The sequence below is a fragment of the Spermophilus citellus genome (assembly GCF_964194105.1).
Source record: "Spermophilus citellus genome assembly, chromosome: 5".
Classification (NCBI taxonomy): domain Eukaryota; kingdom Metazoa; phylum Chordata; class Mammalia; order Rodentia; family Sciuridae; genus Spermophilus; species Spermophilus citellus.
The window spans coordinates 152281908-152299705 of NC_138186.1; the positions used below are offsets into that span (position 1 = coordinate 152281908).

General features: G+C 37.9%; 1 protein-coding gene across 6 annotated transcripts in view; it reads left to right on the forward strand.

The window, feature by feature from the left end:
- PHACTR2 (phosphatase and actin regulator 2) overlaps positions 1 to 5640 on the forward strand; it is a gene marked incomplete at its 3' end in the record, with an annotated part of 133576 nt that extends 127936 nt beyond the window's left edge. For all 6 annotated transcript variants that reach the window (XM_081295189.1, XM_081295193.1, XM_081295195.1 and 3 more), the window contains one exon: positions 2325 to 5640. In XM_081295189.1, the coding sequence (XP_081151315.1) occupies positions 2325 to 2340 (16 nt within the window). The remainder of the gene's footprint in view (positions 1 to 2324) is intronic.
- Between the last annotated feature and the right edge of the window lie 12158 nt (positions 5641 to 17798).

Genomic DNA, 17798 nt, shown 5'->3' on the forward strand with positions numbered 1-17798 from the left:
ACAGACATTTCAGTTTGAAGTACCGTGAAGAGAATATAACAGGATACCAGGAGAAGGAAAAGGGGAGAGAGAGCGCGGGTTGTCCCAAAAAGGAGTCAGTTGAAAAAATGAGACTTGTTCTGTGATTTAAACAACAGGAGGAACCTAACTATTCACAGCTAGGGGAAGAGAAAAGCATGCCACCCCCAGGGGAAGTGAGCTGATGTAGAGGAAAAGCTGGTGCCTATTGCCCACCTCCTGAGAGGGGAGAACTATGCATGGCCAGGCAGCAAAGGCAGCCCAGGTGACCACACTAGTAATGTCTATTTATGAGGTCACACATCTGCCCAAGAGCATGGCCATTAGAAGAGTTAAAAATTGAACTCCAAAGGGGCACAGTCCTGCTTCAGCCATAACTTATTTACCAGTTTGGGAAAGCTTGGTGTATCTTGTTTTTATTTTGACTTTTGGGAAGTTAAACATACTGAATAGTGTAAGACGACCCATGCATCCACAAGGCAGCTTCTCCAATTATCAACCATAACCAGTCTTGTCTGTATCTCTTCTTATGTCTTTATTTTTTCATTTCTTAGTGCTTTGATTCAACATAATAGCATGTATTAAGATACACCACAGCCAGGCTCCGTGGCACATACCTGTAATCCCAGAGGCTCAGGAGGCTTGAGGCATGAGGATCGTGAGTTCAAAGCCAGCCTCAGCAAAAGTGAGGCACTAAGCAACTCAATGCGACCCTGTCTCTAAATCAAATACAAAATAGGGCTGGGGATGTGACTCAGTGGTTGAGTGTCACTGAGTTCAATCCTGTGTATCCCCCCCCCCAAAAAAAAAGATATACCAAGTGCCAGATGGTGTATGTAAAAGCAAATAAAAACAGTCCTCTGCTCATTTCCCATGGCCCGTTAGCACAGGCCCTCCTGCACAAGGAGGACCTCATCATGATAAATAATTGGCACAAACCAAAGGTCATAGGAGCACAGAAGAGAGAGTGATTCGTGCCTCCCTGAGAGATGGAGGAAAGGGAAATTGGGAACCTCAGAGAGTGAGATCATACAAAGCAGAGATGGGAAGAAAGATGAGGGTGGAGGAAAGAACATGAGCACAAGAGCATTCGGGGGCAAAAGATTAGAACTGAGCACATTGGGGAATAGTAATAAAGAGAGATCTAGCTGGAAACATGGGTTGGGCCACATTCTAAAAGGCCTTGATCACCAGTCCAAGAAATTTAAATTTTATTTTGTAGAGAAGGAGGAATAATGTAATTCTTATGACAAAAATAAATAAATAAATAAACTAGAATAGTGGGATCAATATCTCATAATGATAATGCTAGTGACAGTGACAGGGTTTGATGGGGAGTGTCTGGATAGGAAAACCAGTTAAAAGACTCGTTCAACAGGGTATATGAGCATGAGATTATAATAAGTGGGACATTGCCAAGTAGAGTTGCATAAATGTGAATCCCAGAACTAGTCTGAAGGGCTGGATAGATAAGACTTTATGGAGAAGATGGCTTTTGACCTTGATCTTGACTATGAAAACAGACTGGACATGAAGGGAAGGAATTGAGGTAATAGGAACAGCATGTTCTAGAAAGTACAGGTCTACAAAAATGCAGGAATGTTCAGAAATTTGCATGGAGGGAAATGAAGCTGCTGGCTGACCAGCAAGCTGACCACTAAAGTGGTGCCAGCCAAAGATGGCCAGGGCTTTCATAATTCATAGACGGGCTTAGTGACTGATGGGCAGGGCCGGGTGAAGGAGAGGAATGAATTGCAAAGCTGAGGTTTCTAGGCTAAAAATACTTTAAAAAGTAGAACATTAAACAAGATAGAAAGTGCAAAAGCAGGTTAACAGGAAAAACTTTGTGTAACTGCAGACATGCTCAATATGTTGTTACTCTGGACCGTCTGGGTAGGAATGCCCAGTAGGCATTTGGAAATTCAGGTATGGAAAATGAATTTGGAGTCACCTACAGGAGCTGATGAGAGGCAGAAGCTAATGAAATAGTGACTGAAGTCTTCCTTTGTTACTACAGACCAGGTGTAACCAAATCGTTTTGTGACACATCTCATTCTGCTTCCTATGGGTTAGAATGTCCCCATCAAGGATGGTGACGTTTTATGCCTTGATTGCTTTGTGACCTGAATGATATAACTACCATCTTTTACACAGGGATTGTCTCTGTTTTCCAACATTGTGACAGTATTCAGTTGCGGGACACCTAGAGCTACCTGCTTTTCATTGTGAACATTGCTGCCCTCAGTTCCACGCAGGTAGAGTGCCCCTGGGCCACCACGGATTCACAGTTACCTTTCTTCCTCCAGGTTTCATCGTCCATAAGGAAGTGCGGAACTATTTGGAAACAGCAATGGATCGTCTTTTGGGGAAGCCCTTCTTCCTGAAAACCTGATATTGCACTGAGATTTGAGTGTGTGTGTTTCCGTTGAACCTGTGGTGAAGGAGATGTGTGACTCAGCTTTGATCAAAAGTGCTCCTCACCTGTACAGCCAAGATGGGCCAACAAGCAAGCAGAGGACACAGTGAGCCTTGCTGCCCAGAATGTGTATTGATGGTAAGGCGCACTGTGGTTACATCCACTGTTCTTCATCAGGAGTTGAAATCATAGAAGATGAGCAGAAGACAATCGCTGACTCCCTACCAGAAAGCCAAATGTTGTCACGCATGCGGGTTAAAGAAAAATGGAGATTGGAATTGCTGGGCACCAGAAAGGGGTGGGAGTTGAAAATCAGAAAAAAAAAAAAAGAGAGAGAGAAAAATACTTCATTATGTTAATGAAGAAGAGAGAAAATTGAAGCATATTTGTATTTTCGAAATAGGCATTTTGGTAGCTGAGAACTTACTAAGGGATTTGGGAATCTAATCTACCAATGTGGATTCCTTAAAGACTTGACTCTAGAATACTCTTGTTTCACCATTAAGTTGGTACACTGTAGTACCATTATTTTATGTTGTGCCAGTGAATCCAGTTGCCAGAAATGTCTGAATGTTTTCATTCATCTTTTTCTTAAATACAAGAGGTTTCTATTGACTCTGACCAAGCATGCTTACCCAAATTTTGTTGCATGCTTTAAGTAGCATGGCTATACACATTTTGACTATTTTTTTTAATACTTCTTTCCTAGTGTATCAGTGTATCAGCCCTTCACAAGGATAACAGGACTGGACATAAAGTCAGATGTAATGCAGCTGTATATATCTGTTGCAAGCTTTAGAAATAATTCTTTCGGCCTTTCCCTATCTTGATTATCTCTAAAGTCAAGCAACCATACTTGTTCTAAAGAAGATACTATTGACAATCATGACACCCTTTTAAAAACCTGAATCCAAAGTTAAAATGTAAGCAAGGTGCAAGTGTATGTTGCCTGCTGTTAGTTTGGAGCAGGAGGCAAAGGACCAGTTATGGAGGATCATGAATTCAAAGCCAGCCTCAGCAACAGTAAGGCGTTAAGCAACTCAGTGAGACCTTGTTTCTAATTAAAATATAAAACAGGGCTGGGGATGTGGCTCAGTGGTCGAGTGCCCCTGAGTTCAATCCCCAGTACTGAAAGAAAGAAAGAAAGAAAATGATGGGTTGCTGCTATTTAAAAATAAATAAAATAAAGCACAAGAAAAAAATACCCCAATGCTTAAAGAAAACAGAAAATTTTTGCTAAGTTGTGAGGAAAACCTCATCATGTATATCAAGAGTCTACAGACTGCATCCATAAAAACAGCATTTATTTTAATGCTAGAAGATCAGTGAGGTAAAAGTCATAGATTTCCCTATGATCCTGCAGTCAGTGTTGTTTACATTTAAAAATAAAACAAAAAATACCCTCTATAATGAAATTGATCTTTTTCATGGAGTCAACCCCAAGCCCAGAATGATTTCTAGTCTCAAATGCATTGACCTTATGTCAATACCTCCTTGCATTGAATTGTTCTTTCACAGTTGTTTTGTGTCCCTTCTGTTAAAATCACATGAAATCTATAAAAAGAAGGCAAGACCTAACTAGAAGATATATTATTCTTTAGAACATGGATGAGAAGAATTTTCTGAATTGTTTCTGGTTCAAAATGTGGAACAGTGTAATTTTCAATTTCAACTCCAAAGTAAGCATTTCATGTGCTGGATAAATTTTGATCCTACCATTCCTTGGCATTTTAAAGAACCACTTGAAATTGGGTAATTTTATTTTAAAATTTTAAAATATTGACCCCAGTTGCCATACTATAAAAAGCCAGGACCATTTTATAAATAAGAAGAGTAACCAGCATTAATGTACCTCTTGCTGAAGTCAGCTATGTGCATTAACAAAATAAGTCTGCTTTCCATAGCGCTGTCATTTCACTAATAGAATAAGACATACCTTGCTTTGAAAAAAATGTTTCTGCATCTCCAAATCTGTGGCTCTATATCTGGCTGTGGTATTGTCTGCTCTGTTGTTCTACAGTGCTGGGGATCAAACCCAGGGCCTTGCACATGTTAAGCAAGTGATCTACCACTGAGCTACATCCTAAACCCTTGTCTGTTTATAAGGTTTCAATCCAGCCATGACAGTTAATTTTGTTCTCTTTTTTTTTCTAAGTTATCTTTTTCTTTATTTTATCTTATTAGCATTTTAGTGACTTGGAAAAAAAAATACCAGAGAATATAATGTTCCTTTTCTTTTTCTATGCTTATAATCTTTGAGTATTTTTTTAAATTTCTAATTACAAGGTCTTATATAATGTTAAATATAAAGACATCACTGATTTAGCACTCAAGATACACGTCAGAGAAAGTTCCTGTTGAGTTTATGGAAGGAACTTTTCTTTTTAACCATTAGTGATACATAAAATGTAATTCTTTTATTTTAAAATGAGATTCACCCTGGACCAAAGTGAAAAAGTGGGCACTAAGTAATTCAGTAATTTTCCTTGTGTAATTAAATCAGATTTATGAAGTACCCACACTTTTTTTTCATACTAACTAATACATTCGGAGAAAATTTTATCAGAGAGAAATTTGAAAGTAAATAATAAAATTAATCACTGCTAGTCTAATATTTAAGTGACTAGAACCACCAATTATTTCATTAGCAGGATCCGCTAAATAAAAAGCTATGGAAGGAATTAAAGGATTATGTGCTGAGCTGTATTTCGCAGAATGAAGCTCTATTTTCTTGGTTAATTTTTAAAGGCACAACTGCATATCTCCCACCAGCAGCCCATGCAAGGGTCTCTTGCCCAGCAGGCCTACAAGAATGCAAAGGCCTGGGTCATCCTCCCTGTAATTATGCCCCTGCCCACTACCAGCATTTCTGCAGTCTAACCACTATGTTTCTATTCTATAAAGAAAATAAATGTGTGTGGGAATTGGTTTTCTTTATTGGTGCTGGGGAATCAAACCCAGGCCTTGTGCATGCTAAGCACCTTCTACCACTGAGCTACATCCCCAGCCCCTGTAATTTCTTTCTTTGTTGCTGCTATAACACAGTTCCAGGTTTTCACTGAAGTGTGACATTAGGCTAACAAAGAACAAGTGAGTGACTTTTCCTGGATTCTTGATATATGATTAAAGAAGAAAACAAACCCACCTTTAGGAAGGAAAGAATTAGAATGTGAAAACCAAAGTGACCATTCCATCTTTTTTTTTTTTTTAAATAGGGGGAAAATAATATTAAGGTGGTAAGAAAATGCTAAATGAACTTTATCAACATCCTCATGGTCATTACCAATCAACCTGGAAAAAATGGTTCTCTAGTGATGAACATGCATTTAAGGCAGCTTACTTGATAATTTCCTGTGTAAGATAAGGGTTTTGCATATTTTTTACATTAGCTGTAATCTATCTTTATGCTAATTCCTTGAATTATTTAACTGAAATCTACAGTAGTTAGAGAACCTATCTTGGGCATTTTAAAAGCTGTTTAATTAGAGGAAAAAAACCAACACATCTACTTCTCTAACTTACCCAGAAGAACTGATTTTCTGGTTGCATCTTTGTATCCCTTATTAGCAGAATGAGTGTAGTTACTTATCTTTCTCTAATGTCATTAAACATTCTGTTAGTAGAAAGTTTTAAACTTCTTTTTTTTTTCTTTTCTAGTGCTGGGCATCAAACCCAGCTAGGCAAGTGTTCTACCACTAAGCTGGGTCCCTAGCCTGGAGTTCAGAAATTTAAGTAAAAAAAATCAGCTTAAGAAAATAGAAGGATTGAATATACTCTTCAGAAATCACCAAATATTGAAATGACTCATGAGTCCTTAAAACCATAAGTCAGGTTGTACATCCTGCAGTTATTTCAGTGCTGTACTAGCACATTAAAAGGAGAAAAAAAAAAAAATCTGGGCACGTAGTGCACACCTGTAATCTCAGGTATTCAGGAGGCTGGGGCAGAAGGATCCTAAGTTTAAGGCCAGCCTTGAACACTTGGTGAGACCCTATCTCAAGATAAAAAATGAAAAGGATAGGGATATAGCTCAGTGTAAGAGTGCTTGCCTATTATGCATAAGGCCTGGGTTCAGTCCCCAATACCAAACAACAATGACAACCCAAAAACACTACCTTACACTTGAAAGAGGAAAAAAAAATGGCATTAACACTGCATATCCTGATACATACCACACAAACATATAACATGTATTTTACTTATACTTCATAGAGTCAAACACAACTTGTAAAACTTAATTCACAAAAGGAAAAGGCATACCACATAGTAGTATGTCATTTAAGCAGTGAAAACTTTCTTTCCTTTCTCTCTCACTCAAAAATGTTTATGGTCCTAGCAGCATATTTCATACAAAGTAAGAAACTTCCCTTATAGTAGGTAAGGTGTATTTAAACAAATACAAGATGTATTGACTATGTCATTCTCATCAGTGTGGCATAACTATTCAAGCATTCCTGAATCCCAGTATATGAAGCCTGTCCTTACTCATGAAAGTATATTGAGATCATTATTTCTTCACAGCATTAGAATATGTTGTGAGCATTAAGGAACCACTTAGACACAATTTGTTTGCAATATTGCGGCCTTAGCCCTTGAAATGGTTAATCTTTCACTAGCAAGTCTTTGATTTGTACTGTCTGGTGGGAAATACTATATTGTTTTACTTGACAAAGCAGAACAAACTTCTGGAATTCAAATATGTGCTAGAGGAAATGTAACAATAAAGTAATCATGTTAATAGGAGCATCTTCCTGAGAAAAAGCACATCCCTAGATAATTCAAACTCAAATTCCAAAGAGGAACTTTAGGCTTTACTAGAAAGGCAGGCAGTGGCCAAAGGGTACTAGGGACCAAGAAAGGAACCCCCAAACCATTCTCATTTTCACCTTCTTTTACTTTTTGTAGTCATTAAGCTTAAGATCTGTTTGAAAATGTGAACCATCATTAGCATTTCGAGAAAGCAGCTGAAAATAAGCCACATCTGTGGGCACTGTTTTGAAATCAGAATCCTCCCAAATTAAGAAATCCCATTGCATACATTGTAAGATTTCTGGCAAAGAAATGAAGATTTCTGTGGCAGCTATTCCCTCCTAAAGATGACCCTAGAAGAAGGGCCATGTTTAGCGACGCTAGGATTCCCTGCACACACACACATACACACACACAAAATGTCATTTAGTTTGTGGCATTGCTCGCACAGCTGCACATAGGAGACAACCTTTGTTAATCGATGTTTCTCCGTGGGGATGTTGTAGTCATTTAGATTTGGGCAATTCTCTGTTACACAGAAATGTCCCACACCTTGCAAGGTGTTTTAACATCCCAGTCTCCTGCTGAAAAAATGCCAGTAGTGTTCCCAGTCAGTGTAAAACCCACAAGTAACAAGCTCTTCCCCAGCTCAGATGCCCTCATAGGGTGGTACCTCCCCACTTGAACATAATTGAGAACACACAGGCAGAAGTGCCTATCCCCAAAACATTGTCTCTACTGCCTTGTGTTTCTTTGGGCCCATTCATTTCTCAAGCCTTCTACTTCCATTCAGCTTTAATTTGCACATTTCTTCAGGCAGGAGTTTCCCAGCAGCCTTGGAAATTCTGTGTGCAGTGGGCATGGTAACTTGGCCTGATCCCTGTGTGTACTTAAGGGAGAGATTTTACATGAAGCGAGCTTTCTCCCCTCACAATTTTTACTCCAAAACTACACTGTTGGACATAGTTCTTGCAGTGTTGTGAGGATTGTCACAAGAGTTGAACACAAACACAGTGACTCTTAACAGTCCACATAAACAAAGCAGGGGGTCTTTGGAAGTCACCATCAGATTTCACATGGTAATGTTACATCCCATGAGTTCCAAAAGAGTCTCTTCTTTCTCCTGTTAAGGAAGCATTTAATGCACATGCAAATGCTTGGATTCCCCTGTATAAATAGTCACGTGCTTCAGCTCTTCTAACAAGGTCTGTGAGTGCTGCATTATGATGGAAATGTGGATTAACTGTGGATTGCATGCCTGTAGTTCAACTGCAGCAATGGTCACACACAAAACTCCTTTTACCTGGGTGAAACATTATTAATCTGCACCAAACAATACAGAAACACATTTATGCTCTTTGTCGCTTTTTAACACCAAAACTGAATGGTTAATGTCTTGAAATTATTACAGTGAATTATGGCTTGGAGAATGGAATTAATTTAGCCACTATAATTTTTTAAAATAATAAAACTCCAAAAATATTTTGAGGCCGAGCAACTCAGAGTTGATAAAGGTGGTTAGTTATTTTGAAAATGTATAGGTGGTGCTTAGGAATTGTTATCTTTGTTAATAGCAGTATTTTTTCTTTTTTAAGAATAAATTGAAAGGAGTAAATGATGCCGATTGCCACTCCACCCTCAGGTCAATTTTATGATATCTTAAAATGCCAATAGTATTTGTGCCACTTGCCAATCTGGGGGGAGCTTCTCCCTTACTGGATGATGTTATAGTTTGGCTATATCATTACATTGCTTAGAGAGCATCTGCACAAGAAATTGCCACTGCAGTGCTAATTAGCATTCAGAAAGAACCAGACTGAGTCAAGGGTCAAACCACTTTCATCACTTAAAATATCAGCACTAATTTTTCTTTTTCATGTTTTAATATTTCTTCCATGGCTTAGAAATGTGCCAGTGTGTTAAAAAGTTTCTGTACCAATGTCACCAGTGAAATACCTACTAAAAATTCAAACTAGTCATTTTTTTTTCCTATGTAATGGTGATTTTGAAATACAGGGCTATCTGCATTCTTTTTGTTATTTCAAACTTCAGTTAAAGTTGAAAGAATGGTAAACTGTGATCATTATCAGACTAATTGAATGGTTCCTAATTTCCAGTGAGTGATCTTGTCCACCTATTACACAGATGTAATATCTGTGAGTGTAAATAACTGGAACTGTATACTGATTAACATGACAGTTTCTCTTTTTTGTCATTTTTCTTAATCTGTACTGTATTATAGTATGTGGGTATAAATATCTACAAGTATACACACATATGTATATGTATTCCACTATTGTAACCTGAAAGATAAACTATGTATTATCTTTTTTATTCCATATTGGTGTTTGTGTTATTTAAAAAGCAAAATTTCGCTCTATCTAGTGGTATACTATAATAGGATACTTTGCCGTGCACAATTCCAAGTGCCTTAGGACATTGTTTAGCTTTCCTAAATATATATAAATGCATATATGTATAAAACTGGGAAAAGTTACCTCAATAAAATCATTGGGAAATCCCCAGCTTTAGTTTGTTCTAATTTGTATTACATTCAGATAGTGCTCAGTCTTTTTAAATTAAAAGTTCACAGTCCTCGCTTGTAACACAAGAGTAAAACAACTTTCTTAGTTTCCTGTTATTTTAACAACACCTAAATTTTTAACATTTTTTTGTGTATAAGGTTTTGTGACTTATACTTTTTATTTAAAATATCTGTCTAAAGATTATTGCTTTTAATAGCAACATACAGTATAGTTTTAAAACTTGCTATCTTTTATATCTAAGGGTATTTGATATTGATATTTTTATTGACATTATACCATGTAAACATAAAAGAGCCCCTTTAGAGTCTATGATACAGAAAATAAACAGACTTCCTCATTGCGCTTAGTTTTTAATGCATTACAAGCAAGGAAAGAAGTTGGGAGCATATTTTGACCAGAAAAGGAACTGGAATATACTTTTCATGTTTTTTAACAGTGCTTACGAATAGTAACTTAGCCTCCTTTGACTCCAGGACAAGGTCACAAATGTGAGAGGAAAGTTGAAAAGCAATGCATGCGTCCTGGTCCTAGACAGAGGACATATAATAAAGATTAGGACCAAAAACATGAAAAATGATTTGAAAAATTGACCCAGGTGTACTATTTAAAACAAGAAGCACCAAAGCCAGCCTCAGCAAAAGTGAGGTGCTAAGCATCTCAGTGAGACCCTGTCTCTAAATAAAATACAAAATAGACTGGGAATGTGGCTCAGTGACCTCTGAGTTCAATCCCCAGTACCAAAAAAAAAAGGGGGGGGGGGTACATCTCCAAGGCTGGTATGGTAGTTTTTGCCTTTTGATTCTTTTCTAAGACAAAACTTTAAAACATTACTTGTAAAATCCAAAGGAGGTAAGAAGTGGAGTTTCCCTTTTCCACAGTGCTGTGATGGCCTTTGAATTACTGTGACTTAACCCTACACTGATCTCAACTAAGAGGCCCGCATGGACTTGTGCTACTAGCCGTACTGGTGCAGACAACCCAAGCCCTCACTCAGCTTATGAGATTTGAACCCTACCCTTTAAAAGAAGGACACTAAAAATAGAACACATAAAATTCTAAAGAAAGGCTAAGAATCTCAAGTTTGTTCGATGGTTTATTTTTGTTTTTTTTTTTCTCTTTTGCTGAAAACAGGCACGATTTCCTAGGATTTTAAGAGGACAAAGCCACAATGGTAGCCTTTTTTGTACTTAGATATATATCATACGGAGGAGAGAACTAGCATTTTCAGTATTTGTCCATCTGAAGATTTCTTCCTTGACAGACTATGGGCTTTGATTGGCCCCAGTCAGGCAAATGGGGGTAGCAAGCTCTCAACACTGGCAGGAATTTACCTCTTATTGTTCATGTGGCCAGACTTGGGAACCAAAGCTTCCAGTCACCTCTTTCCATAGTCCAGTTGTTTCCCTCTTCAGTTCAGACCCCTGTGTTGAGGGCCACAGCAGAAGGGGCCCCAGCAAACTTCCAGCTGCCAGCTGATTGGCTCCTCTGCTGTGATGCTCATTGGGCTGTTTCCCCCACCCTTTCAGACCACAGAGCTGCTCATTGGGGTCTACCACGCGGCCTGCGCAGTGGTTTCATTAATGAGGTTCTAGGCATAAAGTTAGTTAGAAGAGATCCAAATAAAACACACAAACCAGTTACCTTATTTATATTGCTAGGTCCGAGACTCACCTCCCTGGTTCCCACCTCTAGCAGGGCAGCGAGGATTACTCTGGGCTAGCAGGAGAGAGAGAGAGCGAACACGCCTGGGAGTAGCCTTTTATTTGGGGAACAAGAGATTCAGGGGAGAATTCCATCCAATGAAGGTTGAGGGGGGGGGGGCTGCACTCCAAGGTCAGGGTCAGTGATTGGGTCCCCGGGGTCAGTGGTCAGGCACACCCCACACGGATGGGCTCTCTCATCAGGAAAGGGTCGGGAAAGCTTCGACACAGCCAAAGCGCCTCAGGCCCTTAACGGGAGTCACCCAATCACGCGTCAGAATGGCCCCCGACATTGGGGGACTCTTTTGGCTCTGCCCACACGACCCAGCCAATCGGCCTCAAGAGCAGGAGGTATGGGGAGTTGAGAGGCTCGTGGGAAGCTGGTGGTGGCAGTTGGGCTCTGAGGGAATTCTTAAAGAGCTGGTGTGGTGCCCCGTGTGTGTTCTAAAAATAAAGTTCGTTTTTTGGCAATGGAGCCCGATGCCTTTCTCCACAATATCGTGGATAGACACCTGGTCCTTGTTCGTTTTTTTTGATAACGGAGTACCTCTGCTTGATAAATGGCTCATGAATTGTGCCCAGCCAGACTGCAGCACCCCTGTATCAGGTGGTATCCTCTGACCTCTGAATCATCACCTGAATCTTCCCTGACCAGCACATTCTGCTCCCTAAAGGACAATGTTTGTAACATTCCCACCCAGAATTTTCCAGTGATTCACCTTGTCTACAGAATAACTCCAGTTACTGGAACTGAGCCCACAGGAGCTTCTGTAGTCCAACCTCAGACCATGCTTCTAGATGACTCTGCCTTTATTCCTCACTTGGACCAAATCAAATAAAAGTTGTCCCCCAAGTACATTCATTATGCATGCTTCCAACATTCGTTTAAGCCATTCCAACATTGTTTAAGCCATTCCCTGCAATGGAATTCTCCTTCACTTGTTCACATCCCACAGATCCTTCTTGGAACAATCAGAATGTTCTTTCCAGCTTTTATAATTTCTTTATACTATTTCTTTAAATGTGTAAATTTAAAAGATTTGATTTTCCTCTAGGAACACTTCAAATGCCTGAATGTGACTATAACAATCATTTGACGGGCTGGGGATGTGGCTCAAGCGGTAGCGCGCTCGCCTGGAATGCGTGCGGCCCGGGTTCGATCCTCAGCACCACATACCAACAAAGATGTTGTGTCCGCCGAGAACTAAAAAAAAAAAATAAATAAATATTAAAAAATCTCACTCTCTCTTTAAAAAAAAAAAAAGCCCTTTTAAAAAAAAAAAACAATCATTTGACACATTTAAATCTAATGCATTATATTTATAAATGTGAGAATTCGAATGTTCTTAAACAATTCAGTATTGTTCAGCAATGTAAAAATTTAAATTTTGACTTTATAAGTCTAAAATCAGGTACATGGTTTAAATTGGAATCACATGGCTAACGGATCCGATTCTACAATATTCCTGTTTTTTCAAAAAAAAAAATTAGTAGTGCTTTAATACCAAATACGATATGGATTACCCTGATAATTATAAAACAAAGTAACACAGGAGTATTACTTTGGCTTTGATTTAACATCTATTTTTAATGGTAAACCTTTCCAGGCCTGTAAAAACAGAAACTAAGAAAGGCAGGATTTAGAACCCCAAGCAAACAAACTACTAGATTGGAAATTCACCATTTGCCTAAAAAATCTGTGGCTGGGAAATGTGTCTTTAAGAGTTACATACTTCTGGGAAGAATCTATTGAACCACAGAGACACTCAGAATCACTTTTCAAACCATATAACATTAAGAGTTCTCCAAATCCACAGCCTTCAAAAAGCTCTGGTTTTGTTAAACCAGATTCAAATTACATCCTAAACATATCTTGTCTAAAAAGTAAGTTTGTACTCTCAACTCGTCATTAATTTTCTTCAAAAATATTGTACTAGCTTACTTGAAATTTTAATTTCTTTTTCACATTATTTTTCTGTGACTGGATACAACTTATGTAAATGACATCCAATTAGTTTCTACGTTTGTCCCATATCAATGTCTAGTTTTCTTTGTTCCTGAGACTAGAACTCTATAAAGTTGTGCTCAGGATGGCACAATTAAGTTTTAAAGCTGAACCAAAGAGGAAGCTGTCATGGAATTATAGAGGTAAACAAAGGCTATATCTTGAGGGTTCTGATAAACCTTGTCAAAGAATTTGGAATTTATCCTTAAGACTATAGGGACCCACTACAGCATTTTAAACTCAGTGGTAGAATCTGTTGAGTTGCTTTCATCACCCTGGCCATAATGGATTGGATTGGAGGAATTGTCTGGATTGGAGGAGGCAATATTGATGCCTGGTGACTGTTACTATTGCCATAATCTGGGAAGTGCTGGGGACACAATCAAGATAGTAACTATTGGTAAAAGAAACATTAGTAACTATTGATAAAAGAAACATGAGTGAATTCCAAAGGCAGTTATAAAGTAGAAGTGATTGTTACATATGGAGAACAGGGTGAGAGGGTGGATAAGTTAAAATAAATAAATATATATCTGAACCATGTATGTATATGTGTGTATATATGTACACACATATATATACATACACTCACACACTATGTGGCTGTCTTAGGCAGGTAGTGGTGATGACACTCACTGAAATAAAAAATAGTAGAGGTAAGGCTTACCTAAGGTAGAGTGGGGGAGCAGAAGAGGGGAAGAAGAGGGCAGGAGGAGTGGAGAAGTGAGGCATTTGATTTTGGACACAGTTCAATTTGATTTGCCTTCTGTTGGGATGTCCACAGGTAGATAAATGCACAGGATTCAGTTGGAGGTATGAGTCTGAAGGTGAGCGGACAAGGCTGAGCTAGGTAAAGTGCTTGCCTCACATGCACAAAGCCCTGGGTTTGATCCACAGAACTGCAAAATTGAAAAAGAATCTAGGCTACAGAGACGAAGTTGAGATTCATACTGCACATATAATGGAAGCTGTGGATAGGAACAAACCTCTTCAATGGTGTAGCTTAAAACCATGAAGAAATTACTACAATAAAATTTTAATCAACTATTATTTCATTGCCTGGCTTCATCTCCAAACATCAAATTGTTTATACATCATCTGTGTGCTTCCAATATTTGTTTGCTTTTAATTTAACTAGGTTTTACTGGTTAGCTTAATTTTAAATAAAAAGGAGTAGCATTTTATACAGTAGGTTAAGGTGCAATGCAAAAGTCATACTTAAAGATTCCATATATTGCATGGAGCATTATATATTAGCCCAATAAATCTAACACAGCCAATTTTTACTTCAGCATCCAAATAGATGGCTAGTTTTTTGTTGTTGTTTTTTAGCATTTATTTTTTAGTTGTAGTTGGACATAACACCTTTATTTCACTTATTTTTTTTTTTTAATGTGGTGCTGAGGATCGAACCTAAGGTCTCACACGTGGGAGGCGAGCGCTCTACCACTGAGCCACAACCTCAGTCCCAGATGGCTAGTTTTTTAATTTGGCCACAGATGAAGAAGGTAGTTTACATTTAGTTGCTTTATTATATATACATACAAATGTATACAGGTTGAGTCTCATTTCTCTAAAAACCTTGGGACAAGAAGTGTTTCTGATTTGGGTTTTTTTTTTCAGATTTGGAATATTCATAAACATAAGAAAATACCCTGGGGATGGGACCCAAGTCTAAACAAGTATTATGTTTCATATATACATTATATACATAGCCTGAAGGTAATTTCATACATCGTTGTTTTGACTGCAACTTGTCACATGAGGTCAGATGTGGAATTTTCCACTTGTGGTTTCATGTAACCTTCCTTACCTTTAAAGTTTACACTCAACACAGTGTGATGCTCACACAATAAGCAGCACAGAATGCAGAGTGACTGTAGAGGGAAAAGTAGATCAATGTTTCATGTCACCCTCATTCTGCAAATGTGCTCATTGGTGCAATGACAGGCAGCATTGGGGAGCTCCCTCAATAGTAATGGTGGTAATCTTACTTCTCTCTCTTTTGCTAAAAGCATACGATGCATTACCCCATAATTTTTAAAAATTGTTTCAATAATATCTATTACTCAAAGAAAAGGGGACTGGTAATGATTTATGAGACACTTATTTCCTAAAGCGAAAGTGAATGCAATTGAAACCTACCCAGGAAATCTTAGAATCCATTTTAGAGCTACAAAGGCACAGTAAAGAAATTTTGGATTAATATTTCCAAGTGTATCCACCCATCAAAATGTACAGATTTTGGACTCTAAGAAAGTTAGCAAACAGAAGCTAAGAAATATGAAGAGGCTGAGCAGTTAGAATTCTAAACAACATACAATTACAAAGGACTAGAAGCAAGTAAACAATTTGGAATCTAATTATATACTATAAAGAACCTTAAAAGTACCAGAAACTTAGGGAAAGTAAAAGGATAAGATCCAGGGAAGTGAAGAAGTGGGTTTAGTGTGCAAATGAACAGCTTCCCACAAAGCACATGATTTGATGCAAAGCTTATATCTCTTGACGTATCCTAGATGCTGAAAGTCCTGGTTTTAGGAGATGGCCAACCTGAGACATAATGTAGATGGGTGAATTACTCCCTTTGGCTGGGAAGAGGACAATAATGCATGTTCATCAAACACTTATTAAAAGCCAGGCAGTCCACAGAAGTCCAAGCATTTCCCACACATTCTCATCTAATCCACCTATGAGGTAAATATTAGGAATATTACCATTCCTATTTTATATACAGATGAGGCCCATTTGCCCCAAGTTGCACAATAAGAATGAACCAAGACCAGAAACTCATTTCAGTCGGTGTACAATGCATACTATAGTTATCATGTAATACTGTGAGGGAAAGTTTGAGCTTCTGTGGTAAATGTCGCATTACATAGACAAATACACCCCTCTCCATCTGACTTTAGGAGGGTTCTATGCCTTTCCTTGTCTTTGAGTTATTTTACAACTCTGTAAATTCCAGAAAACTGACAATAATATAAAATAATCCTTATCTCTAGGAAGGAACATAAATTGTGTCTTGTGGTAGTTCAATAGACTTCTTGTTCACTCTTTCTCTGTTTGTATATTCTTCACAATTTTCCTGCTCTAAAAATGTTTCTGTTCTCTGGACTGACCTTTGAACTACTTGTAACATCTTACTGGCTACCTTATTAATAATGCATAAAATAATATCCTTAGCACAATCTCACTTTATATGAGAGTCATAAGTTTACCATTTAAAAATTATTATTTAACAATATTTTCTGAGCTAGGGTATATGAATTTGTAACCTGCTCCCTCTTTGCTTTTGTTGTTAAGTCTTTTTACTTTTTATATACTCCAAATGCATTACAGTCATCCCTCTGTATCCAAAGTTTCAGTGTTGGAAGATTCAACCAATCACAGATCAAAAATATTTATTTTCAAAAATTGTGCCTGAACTGAACACATACAGATTTTTTTGGTTCCCTCCACAATACAAAAGGATAACTATTTACATAACATTTACTTTGTATTGGGTATTAAAAGTCAGAAAGATGATTTAAAATATATAGGATGATGTACCTAGGTTATTTGCAAGTACTACACCATTTTATGTAAGAGACTTGAGCATCCTGAGGGTTCCTGGAACAGAAGAAGCCCTGCAAATACAGAGGACAATGGTGATTCAAATCCTAACTATCAATACATAAATAAAGATGAAAGATCTACAACAGATATTGAAATATCCATGTAATCTCCCTCCAGTTCCTTGGAGATAGTTATTATTAGCAGTTTGATGCATAATATCCCAGCTATTTTTTCTATGCTTGCACGATAATATTTCTGTGTAAAAATTTTAATATTTTTTCAACTAAATATGCCATCTACCATGGAGTTCTGCAACCTGCTTTCCTTCTGACTTCAGAAGCGTCTGTCCCTGTCAATCTGCCTCAACAGCTTTACAGAGGCCCACTGTATGAATGGTTTGTATTTTTTTTTCAATGAATTCCTTACTAATGGGCTTTTGTTTTATTTTTCTCTATTACAAGCAGTTCTACAGGGAACATCTTGGTATATCCATCTTGATGCATTTTTTCCTTTTTATAAGTTATGTACCTCTGTAAGCACTATTAATATTGCCAAACATATAATTTATAACTTGTAAAGTTACTGCTTCAGGGCCTATTTAGTTTGGCTATTCCTACACAATTTTTCTCTATGTTTGTGTACATTGGTTTCCTGGTGCTCAGGAATCCTTGAGTGTTGCTGATGGAAAATGGTCCCCTAAGCAGAAGGACCACTGAAAGGGTCCTTCTAAATGGGGGTAGTATGGTAAACAATTTCAATGGGTGTGTTAGTTTCCTGTGAAAAAGATTTTTCCAAAGCGTAGATGA